Source organism: Coturnix japonica, chromosome 2 (assembly GCF_001577835.2).
Source record: "Coturnix japonica isolate 7356 chromosome 2, Coturnix japonica 2.1, whole genome shotgun sequence".
Classification (NCBI taxonomy): Eukaryota; Metazoa; Chordata; class Aves; order Galliformes; family Phasianidae; genus Coturnix; species Coturnix japonica.
This window is the reverse complement of record NC_029517.1, coordinates 18927423-18939848: the sequence shown is the minus strand read 5'-3', so window position 1 is coordinate 18939848 and position 12426 is coordinate 18927423. Positions and strand designations below refer to the sequence as shown.

The following is a 12426-nucleotide window of genomic DNA, read 5'->3' as shown; positions in this document are numbered from 1 at the left end:
GTAATGAGTGATGATACAAAATGTTTAATTTACATGCAACATTCATGGAACGTCAAGGCAACAAAACGTACAGTTTGGGCATTTTTTCAGTGTGGTTTTCTTTTTTCTGAAAAATGATAAACGTTTAAAACTGAGAAAGACACACAGAACTGATTTCCATGCACAAAATGACACCCATAAACTCAGCGGTGTCAGACTACATAAAAGACTTCAGTTAAATGACACGTGAATTTCACACCAGCAGCTCCAAGAAAAGAGCCATCAGCTAACATGACTGCAGATCATGATCATAGTCCCCTCCAGAACACTGACAAAGTGGGAGAAGCATTTAACAGCAAACAAGACTGATTAAATCACTACACCTTGATGGAGAACGTGAATTCGTGGAATCTGGATTCCCTTGTTGTATTCACAGTAGACATGCACTAACTTATAAATTAGTATTTAATAATGTTACTCAATGCCGTGAGACAGCAGGTACTTAATTGTAACAACCAAAAACAGTTACAAGAAGGAATGGACATTCTGACGGCGTGTGAAAGGATCTGATATTCTGAGTTCATCACAGAGAAATCATTACAGAGAAATTAATTGAATGGTTTCACAAGGGATTAAAAAATAAGGCCTGCTGGATTTTGCTAAGCAGCTGTAAAGTTTTCTGTAGGAATGGCCTCTACGCTTGTTCACTACACGGGTACAGTAACCTCCAGCACCATGGGATGGAGCTCAGGAGATGCATCTTGAACCGCATGCAGCAAAATCCAGCAGTGCCCCAAGTTACAGAGAGCCTCACACCTGCAGAGGCTGAATGCTGTCAGTGGAGTCAGTAAAGGTGAGAGTGAATTCTTCTTTCAAGCCCCCCCTACAACCACCAGGCTGTTGTAGTAGTGCCAACGTACCGTTACAAGAGGCAAACCAACTAAAACCGTACAGTGTAGTGACGTACTGTAAACATCTGAGAGTAAGCAATTGAAAATCTGTCTTGTATTGCAACTATCATGTAAACAATTTATGAAACTTCTTTGGCACAAAAAAAGCATTTTCCCTAGCACTTATAAATACAACATACTTACATGCACTTCAGATTTGTTTAAAAAGTTACTAATCATATTGAGAAGCATTACCTTGATTAGCAAAATTCTTAGATAAAGGATCCGTTCTATCTTACAAAGACTTAAGAATATAGTTTGCAATTCAAAAATTAGTTTGCAAACTCTGGAGCTGTAGCTAATCTGGAAAGTTTGTTTCATTTAAAAAATGTTACAGGCTGTTTGTATCAGTAATTTAAATCTATGGCAAATAATCTGAGAAAACTGACCTAAAGAAGTCCTGCTGGATTACCTAACCAAGGAAAACACCTATTGCACTACTACAGAACCTTTAGCATGAGAATGCTGTCATTACACTGCCTTTGTTTCCCCTTTTTCACTCTCCTTGGCTGAATGCTGCCAGTAGTTTCAGTAAAGGCCAGAGTGGATTCTCTTTCTTTCAAGCCCACCTTACAGTGACCAGACTGTTGTAGTAGTGCCAAGGTACCATTACAAGAGGCAAACCAACTATAACTAATCTTGCCAATAAATACATGACCCAAACTTCACAAGGAGCTAACCCCATCTTCCTTAGTCCCTCCCTTTCCAGTAAGGCCAATAAGCCAATAAATTCCTTGTATAATACTAAATTATCTGTAAGCCAGGTCACTCAAAAGCTTGAAATTTGGCGAGCTTCCTCAATATTTACAAACTGCTAAGTATGCTTGACTTAGATGATCAACTTACATTTGTTAGTGTCATGCAAACTTTAAGAATTACTAAGAGTGCTGCAGCGTGGTGCTTCAGTGTGATTCAGACATCTCATTAGTTCCATGATGCTAATAGGAATGCAAAATTTAACACTGAATCAACTTGAGAAGAGCTCTTGATAGGTTAAATAACGCTATTTGAGGTCCTATGCAACATACACAGATGAAAAGATGGATTTTTAAGTAAAATATTTATTTGCCTACAAAGACTGGCTTTAAGTTTTCCTGTCTCTTCTGCAAGAGTTGGTATTTAGAGCACTGCAGAGAAGCACCACAGCTATAGCAGAGCCAGACTGTTAACCACTGCAAGGAGAAACAAAGGTCGTGGCTGTTACGTAGACTGATTTCCAACTGCTTCATGTTAAAAATCAGTCAGAAGCATCAGAAGGTGTGTCCTGTACCTGACCAGGAGTCAAACAGTTCAGGACTAACACAGAAAACCTGAAAAAGTCCTCTGGGGGAAAAAAAGCTGGAATGAAAACTTGGAGAATTAAACAGGTAACCACGAGAAGGAAAAATAAAGCAGCTTATTTTTGCCTTAGAACTAGCAGTCTTCATTGGAAGTCATATTACGGAACATAAACCAAATGCATACAACACAAAGTTCTTCCTGCACGCGTGCATCTCAAGACGGTGTTAAGCCCGGACTTGTCATCTCTGTCGTGGGACTGGCGAGATATTCACTTGACTTCAGACTTGTGAGAGATTTGTAGCTTGCTACTGAAGTGAGAGAACCGCAAAGACCAAGCAGTGATGGGGTGTCCTCTTTTCCTGTTAAGAAAAACAAGAATTAAGATAACCTTCACAGCACAAGATGATCTGACCAAATAGCTTTCCAAAAGAAAAAACTAGAGAGCTCCCTTAGCAAATCTTCATTTTTAGAAATATCTCCATTATAGTTACATTTTAAGAACTCTAATTAATTTGAGGACATGAAATAAAGAACAGCCTCGCACTTTTTGGGTACAGTTCTTGAATTCATCGTGTGGAAATAAAACCTGACTACGTGATTTATTCAACAGCAACATGAAAGACTGCCACTGTGAGACGCACACAGGGCGTTTAACAGCACAGTCCTGCTGTTAAAGCATCACATCTTATAGAACTATATCAAAGCTTCGGTACTGATTGACCTCACTAATGTAGAAGTAGGTCATCATGCCTCCTCTGAAGACAGAATCCTGAAATCAAAACCTAAGATAACAGTTGTGTTTTCACTGCAACCTAATGCATGGAAAAGAACACATAAACTTCAAAGGATTTAACACTGGGGAAAAAATAAGAACCCCAAGCCCCACACTCAGCAGTTAAAAGTAAATCAGCACAAGGACGCTCTACATAACAGACATGCTGTTTCTATTTCAATTTCTCCACACTTACTTGAAACATTTAGATTTCAATACTGTTTACTGCTTCTAAAACCTTCTAAATTCTACATTCAAGTTATTTCTAAAGTAAAGAATTTTGAAGTTACGAATGAGTCTGCTTGAATTCGGTATCTCATGAGATACAGAAAGTTGCTTATCGCAGTTTCAGCCCCAAGTACTGCTGGCTCCCAAGCATTTCTCTACTTTTCACACTTGCCCACTAGATGGAGCAGGTAAACTTTGCACACACACATTTTGAAGGGGGCACTACATTGCGTTTCTATGTTGGCGCATCTCTTTGAGATTTCTTGAAAGAGGAACAGGTTGGGATCACCACTGGGATAATCCAGAAAAGCAAGAAGGGTACTTGAAATATTTCATATAGGTATAGGAGGAAGGTGTCTTTCTTGGGTTCTATGATGGAGAAGGAAGAAACACATTTGAAGCTTGGCCTTCAATATAGCACAAAGGCCTATAATTACTTGGAGACAAGGAATAGACTTGATAAATGAAAACTTATTTGGAAGTTAACAATGGCCCTTAGAGAAATTGAAAAAAAAAAAAGCCATAACAGTGGAGAAAATATGCAGTATGATGTCTCAGACTGAAGATGCATCCGATGGGGACTGAAGAGCCAAGCTACGAAGTACAAAATGAAATTAAGCCATCTATACCTTCATTTAACAAGTTCATCCCATCTTGCTTCCCGTCCTGTGAGTGGCCTGGATCCAGAGAGGTCTGAGAAAGGCTGACGTCTGCCGAAAGTTGATCCAGACTTTGAAAACTTTTCCTGTAAAACAAACCATAATTTTAAATATCAACGCAATTCATGATCTCAGCAGAAATATTTCTTTAAAAAGTTTTTAAAGTCTTTAAAAAGTATTTATTTTTTTTAAATAAATAATAAAATCCTTAATCGTTCTTTTCGTAATAACTCTTCTGTGTTTTCTATAAGATTGTTATTTTCTAAAGGGGTTCTTTTGTTTGTTTAATTAATGCAAAGGAAGGAGAGAAGCAATTTTTATGCCAGCTGATCCTTGTGCATCATAGCACACTATTCCTACAGAATATGCTTACGAGTAATGCCATGCTCAGGGAAATGTATTTTAAGTTTCTCTGCTCCTTCGAAGGTAAGTCATATTCAACTTACTCATCCCATTGTTGGTTGTGCTTTCTATAGAGTAGAGTGTCCAAGGCAACAGCGTTGACATCCAGAGCTCCTGGGGAAGGCCACTGATTGGTGAGGTGAGTAGTTAATTCTTGTCTTGATCTCAAGTCATTATTCTTTAGCACAGTCCTGCAAACGTAGCAGACAGTAAATATCAGCAAATCCACTGAATTCCCAATCAACGTTTTACTTAAAAAAGTGATAGACTGCAGTTTTCAGAAGCAATTTAGTAACAGAAAAAGATGAAATAACATTCCTTCTGGAAACATATCTATAGATTAAAAAACAATGGGGTAGCATCTTAAAGATGCTTTCTGCTGGGAAGATGGTAATGAACAGAGCAACTATTTTCCCTCACAACAGGATGGTTGGAATTAATGGGATCTGTAAGGTCCCTCCATCCCTGGCCATTCTATGACTCTACTCTGCAGACCAACGATCAGAACTTGATATCCTTTACCCCAGTTTTGGGGGCATTTGAAATGCAACCTGCCTTCTCCCCACTCCCAAATGAATATTGCTGCAGAATGAACTGAACACCAGACATGCTGACTTCATTACAAGCTTCCAGGTAAAATACAACATGTAGTTATTCTGCTTTGTACCACCTTGCAGGTGAACTTTGTTTCTAAATTACTGAAAAGGCGTTCACAGAAGTACCTTGCAACTCAAATTAGTTTTGCCTCTTATTCTCACGAAGCAGATCAGTGTTCTAAAGTTTTGGAAACCAGGAAGCCAGTATGCTGACATCAGAAATCACCCAATAAAAGTCATACAGAAATAAGGAAACAACACAGCTCTTTGGACTTCAAGACACTGCCTGCCTTTTTCCAGTAGCATAAGGTAACCTCCAAGCTATGTCTGTGTTGTAGCATAAGTTCAGAAACAAAAGTAATATGGCTTATTTACTCATAAGTCACCAAACTGTGAAAGTACCAGGCTACAGTACAACGCTGCTTAACAACCTTTGAGTATCTGTGGCCTACAGTACATAACTCATGTTACAAATCTCCATATTGAGTGCGCTCTGTTGAAAGCCAAATGCAGCGTTGTCTCTGAAATACTAAGCTGCACAGCAAGCTGAAGATCTATTGACCATATGCATACCTTTAATGGATTAATGAGTATTACTATCAGTATATTAATTTTTACAGAGGAGCTTTTATTGTGGTATTTCAACTGTTTATACAAATGATCCACATTCAGTAGGGGGCACATAATCCTACCCAAGGAGCCAAAATTCCCCTAAAAATGAGGTAAAAACAACTGTAAGTTCATCAAGTAATCTTGAGGAACTGAGTTTGAAACAGGAGGCAGACAGAGCAGTTCTGCAAGAGAAGGTGTTCAAGCAGCAGGGCAAACAACGCTGTGCTCAGGAAGTTGTTCTCAAGACCATGAATTCCCTCAGCTTTCACTCACAGAAACAGTAAGTTTCCTTCCCTGGGATATCCCTCACATTCTGCTGTCCAAGGCATTTATACAAGAACCACTTCCATGTCCTGCAGTTCTCCAAAACTTCAAATATCCGCTGTGCTGCTCACTTCCCTGGGGTATCTCCCATGGGGTGCCTGGAGCTACGTGGGATTGTTAAAGGTTCGTTGATATGAAGAAAGCAAGCCAAGTGATGATGATGTTCACCAGCTGGTCTATCTATATGACCTCCTCACCCAGAAGGACTTGCACACTTTCAGTGGAGGACACCCTGCTCATATTAGCAACTGCACATACAATAACTAACAAATCTCATACACATACAACACGTACTTGTGAATTCCCACCTGGGCAGCTCCTCTATGTTATTACCACACAACTCAGCAGCAGAGTTAAGTTCTGAGTAAATAAATATGCTGAGCAAGGAGAACACAAAGCACATGTGCAGACAAGTTGGTAACAGCGGGGCTCCGTATTTTACATGGGCTTCTATACTGGGGCCTGTCCCACAGACCTGCACGCTACAGTAATTTCATCCCTTCTGATGGAAGGGAAACAGGAAGCAAACTGGATACTCTCTCTTCTCTTGTTATATTGCATATAAAAATAGTTTTGAATATGCAAAAATCGTCCTAGCACAGTGTGTATCTTTTACACAAAGGCAACTGAGACAACAAGAAATAAGAGAAAGTATTCATAGAAGGGGCCGGCAGGTCCCACCCATTCTTCCAACCTTGTACCTTGTTTAGAGGTCTGTTTTCTCACAGTCATTTTTAAAGCATGGTAAGATTTAGCTGCAGCAAAGCCTTGTTAATAGCACTGCCTGCAAACAGTTTCTTCTCTGAAGATAAACAAAGGCACCTTCCATTTGCACATATTAACCAGACTTCTGAGAGTCAAAGCATTAAACCGCAGTTTACATCATCCTAAAGCTTAGTCATCACAGATACCACACAGGCTTTCAAAAAAGGGGAATAAATGGAGACAGAACTGTTTATCACACAAATCTAAAAGGAAGGAACAAACTGCTGCACAGAACAAACCACTGGCAAGAAGCACCAGCTGAAAAACAGAGTGACTTGAATGCCTGTAGACCAAGAAAGCAAGTTTCCAAGCAGAGGTTTTATATGAGATGTCATAACCCATAAGCATCACTTACATGGAACAAAATCCATAAAATACTGTCAGAATAATAGTGCAGATTGAACTACACAGTTCTGATTTAAAACAAAATTCAATCTTAAAATTCAATAGAATACTCTTCTATGGTTAGTGACTTTGTAGCTGTGATGGTTTAAGATATGGTTTGGATGACATTTAAACAGAGGACTACAAGTAGGTACATTCAAAAAAAAGGAAGAGGAACAAGGAAACAAAAGGGTTTAAAAGACATTAAAAAAAAGAACATCCAATAAGTTTTTAGAGAAAAAAAGCAAACAAGCATATATAGCAAGCTGTTAAGCCCCTTCTCATCAGACTGGAAATTGAAAGCCAAAAAGAAGCTAAAGACAATGGCTTCTAAATACAGTCGTCTCAGCCATAAAGATGGTTCAGTGTGTATTAGTAAGAGACTGGCTGGTTCTCTTTGAATGAAAGAAAGGCCATGTGGGAGATATGGCTGAGCAGAGTATCCTGGGCTAACATGGTGAGACCACAGGGTGCAGAAAGTTTTATGTAGAGTAGGGAGGAAACGTGTGAGAATTTATTAAGAGAGCAGAGGGCTTAAACTGTACATCAGCTGGTTTGGTCAGGAAAAAATTCTCATCTGAGAACGCCTCTGAACTTATTTCCCCCCATCCACTAAATGGCATCTTCTCCACCTGCAGTCATTTCCAACACTTCACAATCATATCTGCAAAAAAACAGGAGATCTCTTTTGTAATCTCCAGGAATGTAAATGTAATCATAGAGTTACTCAGGTTGGAAAAGACCTCAAAGATCATCAAGTCCAACCACAGCCTAACCATAGTACCCTAACTCTAACAACCCTCTGCTAAATCATATCTCTGAGCACCGCATCCAAACGGCTCTTAAACGCATCCAGGGATGGTGACTCAACCACCTCCCTGGGCAGCCTATTCCAGTGCTTAACTATCCTTTCTGTAAAGAAGTGTTTCCTAATGTCCAACCTAAAGATTGCTTTGCTCAAAGTCATTATTGCTTTGCTCAAAGCAATCTTCCTCTCAACAAATATTTTTATAAGATCACTCGATATTGTGTCTAAATTTCTGAAAACCATCAAAACAAAGAAACAAGAAGGCAGAGATAGAGCACTCCCAGTTCTTTTAGAATGAATTGACATACTGAAAATCGCTAAGAATGAAATACTCAGTGAAACTCTTGTTAAAGGAGAGAGGAAACGTCTCTATGTGCTTTTGACTTTCACTCCTCAAATTATGTATTTAAGGAGTAGGGAAAAGCAAGCAGTGAAATCTACTGCTGAACATCTCCAAGTGTTGGCATGCTGTGCCTCAGTGAGGCACTCTCCAGAATATTTACTTGCTGATTCACTCAACTTTGATTACCTTGAGATGTTTATTTCATAACTCGCAGTTCCGAAATGATTTACTAAGGATGTGCAGAATGTTGTTATCTGTGGTACACATGCAATAATGAAATGCAGTCAACAAATCACTGTTCATCTACAGCCACGCTGCACAGAATGACACCCGTTCTGCTGTTCCTGTAAAATCACACAGGAGCTGAGAACACGGATCACCACAACGGTCAGCTTTGGTTTTGTTGGTAGTGCTTTGTGGGTTTCCTTTTGAAAGAAACATTTAAAAGACATTTAACTGGTAAGCTAAAGCCACAAACTGTGGCTTTAAAATGGAAACGATATAAAAAGGTGCTTATCTTTGATTTCTTTCTATCTGTACCAACGTTACCTCTGGGAATTTAAACAGAAATAAAATAAGAAATTATCTCAAGTGTAAATCAAGGTAACACAGAAAAGCCTCATCTTGGTCACCAACTAGAATTCTTGATTCATCTCAGTGAGATTTGCCCCGGATCATCAAATTCAGATTCACTTTGCTGGAAATTTATTACATAGATTTATTCATTCAATGGATTTTTTTGTTTGTTTAGTAAACAAGTCAGTTCTGTTTCCAGTTACACCTAAGAAAAACCAGTAATTTCTTACCTGCAAGTTTAATTTCTCCAAATCCAGAGAATGCCAGTCCAGTTGGCAATTTGCCCTCCTACCAGCAGATGAAGACAGGAAATAAACGAAACAGACTAATTCCCTAAGAAAGGGAATTATAGCAGATGAATGCTCCAGTTCAAGAACTACCTGAGTAGTGAAAAGTAAAAGTGAAAATAAAAGCTTAAAAAAATAAAAGCATTTGAATAAGAAAGAACAAGCTTTAAAACTTTTATTTAGGACAGGAAACATGGAATGCAAACTCAAACTGATAGCATACATGAACATAACCAAAATCTGTAAGAGCAACTCTAAAACAAAAGGGAACTTTCAAACTGTCAGTACTGCAGCACGACAGCGAGACGTCTGGACTGGTATATCATTGGACTTTGAGAAATTAGATCAGCAGGTAGGAAAATGAGTTACTTACCAGTGGGTTTTGATGCTGCAAAATATCACCTCTCTTAGGTGTGTGCCCTGTGCACAGACACAGTATTCCCCAAATCTGATTCCAGATTCCATTTTCTAATGGCAGCCGCTGCAGTGGGAAAAAAAGCAGGCACGTCCTACCACACCAGTTCTCTCACTGCTTCTGACTGGCCCACAGATCTTCGTGTGTTAACAGCAGCAAGTACTGGCTGTGCCACAGAAGAAGTCCCCTTGATGCTTCTTCACCAGTCTTTTTAGTCCTTTCTCATCTCCTTGAGATCTTGAAATATATCCTCCAGTAATAAAATTACTCTCAGCCATTCTATAGAGCTTTTGATCTCCTTGACCCCTGGAGAACCTCTGACAAACAGTTACTGGCAGAACTACCTGCAGCTTGGCTCCTGACCACCAATCTAATTACAGTGGGAATTTTATTTCACAGTACAGGCATCATCCGGAATGGATCAAAACACACAACACTGCCTCAGTGTGAGCGTGCTCGGAGAAACACCACAGCTGCACTTCCTGCCCTTGCACAAATAACAAACCCGACTCCTTTGGAGGAGGAGAACAGGCAAAACCTTGGCTTATAATTTAAATAAGAAAATCACACAAACTTTATCTTGTGGCGTTTGCACAAGAAAATCTCACCAACAAACAGAGCAACAAACTTAAGCAGAACCACCTGCCATCCACATACAGCGATCAGGCAACAAATGCCACTGTAGTTTCTTCAACTACACAGTTTGTCTTTAAAGTCTTTTCAATTAGGTATCGAACTTCAAGTGATCCATTTTATACATTAGAATAAGGTAAAAGTAACCTTTCTTTAACTGCTCTAATCTATGCACAAGCCCTATAAAAGACTTACTTTTCCTATCAGTATTTAGATGCAAGCCTCTAGGAAATGAATGTCAGCTAAGAAACGAAGCAAGAGAAATTGGAATCTCAGAAGCAAACAGTAATGCAGGATTATTTATCTAAATGGATAAAGCACACAGAGATCAAATTCAGTCTCTGTTATCATGCTTAAGGACTAATGATTATGCATGACAATTGGTTTAGCCTGTATTTAGCTGATGCTATCTGTCCTGTCTGTGCGCACTGTATCAAGTTATTTGAAGTCTTTTATAAAATCAAAGTCTCACGTTCACCATCTGTTCATACAGACAAGAGTTTGGATGATGCTTTGGAGTTATATTTGGAAGGGAATTAAAACATGAAAATACTGGTATTTCTTCTACAGCTTCTTCCGTAGCATTACCTGCTATGGCTCAGGTAACATTAACAGAGGAAAACAAACCCACAATCCATGCAATATGCTCTCCTACCGGGAATATGGATCTGTAGCAGATCTTCTGTATCTTGCAGAGTTGCTATCAACCCAGAAACTTCTGGCTTCCTGCTGTGCAAGAGACCCACGCCATCCCTTTGGGCACTAAGAATAGCACATCCTCTGTCCTCTGAGGCTCGGCCCTGACTTTGTTCAGTTCTACATACTTCTTTGCTTTGTCTCCTCTCAGTGCTGTGAATTGCAGGAGTCCGCCCATGCACCACACCCAGCTGACCTTTCCCTACCTACACTTCCAAGCCAAAAGGAAACTGCCTCTATTTGGGCTCCCACCTCACTCTGAACAGGACCTGCTCCCTATCCGCACCTTTGTGAAACAGAGCAGGCGTACAGCAATGCACCAAACTTCAAAACAAACAACTCTACAGAGCGAAAATAAAACACACTGAAAAAATAGCAGTTATTTCATGTATTGAAATACTATAGATAGATAGATAAATAGATAGATTTAATGAGCTATATTTCCAAAAAGTTATTGAAAAAAAATTGTTCAAGTGGAGTAAACGCGGATCCGAGAACAGAGCAGACTACAGTACTAAGGTTTGAAATGTGATGCTGCAAACCTGCTGGAGACAGGCAACATACAGGATGCACTACAAAGGGAAGCGTATAACATGAACTATGGTTTGACAGTAAGGACTCATGGAAGCTTTAAGAGCAAAGGATTAGCACTCAACTTCGACATTCTGGGAAAGAAATTCAGCAAGGAGATCAAACGTTACATTCTAATCTCCCAGGTCCTTTCAGTGAGAAAATAAAGCAGCTATAACGAATTGGATTTACTGTACTTATGAAGTTGAAATCAGCTTCTCAAAAGGCAGAAAAGCTTTACAAGAGGACTATCTGAAAACGAAGGTGAGAGTCCTAAAGCAGCAGCCAGACTTCCCTATTTCTCAAGAAGATTTAGCTTTTGAGGGAGGATTACAAAGCCAAGCAAGGCACGTTTTAAATTCTACTCACAAGGGGAGACAAGCCACGGGTTAAATTTCCAAGCCTTTGCTCAGAGTCTCCTGTTTCTTGTGGCAGCTCTCCTGATGCTCTCCAGCACAAACAACACTGACAACAGATGAAAAGCAGGGATTTAACTGTCATAAGCAAGTTTTTAACTAAATGGGGCGTTAATTGTCTTTGGAAATGGTTCGGAGTACTCTACAAGTTAATGCCTGGAAAACAGTGAAGTGGTAGGCTGTGTACCACACAAGGGTACAGAGCATGTGCTGTAATTAAAGGCTTTAACTGTTGCAAATAGCCTTTCAGGATTACAACTAAACTGTGGCTTGCTATCTTTACATAGATATTGATATTACCATCCAGGTAGGAACCGCGTTGTTCTATCTATCTATCTATCAGACAAGTATATTAAAATATTACAAATGGAGTACAAACATTATCGGGGCCTGGAGAGACTGAGTGACTAATTCCAAAGTAAAGGCCAGAAAAATTAAAGATACCTAACTTTAAAATCTGCTAAAACATACAATTCCACAAACATACTTGGTATAATATGTCAGTGACCCTACAATTTAAGTCAAGTCTTATTTGTGCCATAATCAAAGACAGAACTCTAGTCACCACTGAAGAGTTTCCTTCAGTGTCCTTCCCTCCACAAAGCACTGGAACAAGACAGTGGCATAGGAAGAAACAGCAGATGGAGATAAACACAGAGCCATAAAGACTAGCTGTGCAAACCGAGAAATACATTTTCAGTACGTGTGGTAAATTAACCTAAATACTGAG

At 39.4% G+C, this 12426-nt stretch overlaps 1 protein-coding gene across 1 annotated transcript in view; it reads right to left on the bottom strand.

Annotated features, from left to right (window-relative positions):
* Positions 1-8: 8 nt before the first annotated feature.
* Positions 9-12426, bottom strand: part of RUNDC3B (RUN domain containing 3B) — a 35964-nt gene continuing 23546 nt past the window's right edge. The window contains exons 9-11 of the mRNA XM_015853389.2: positions 4316-4462; positions 3840-3955; positions 9-2569 (exon numbers count right to left, since the gene is read on the bottom strand). Of these exons, the coding sequence (XP_015708875.1) occupies positions 2424-2569; positions 3840-3955; positions 4316-4462 (409 nt within the window). The 3' untranslated portion in view covers positions 9-2423. The remainder of the gene's footprint in view (positions 2570-3839; positions 3956-4315; positions 4463-12426) is intronic.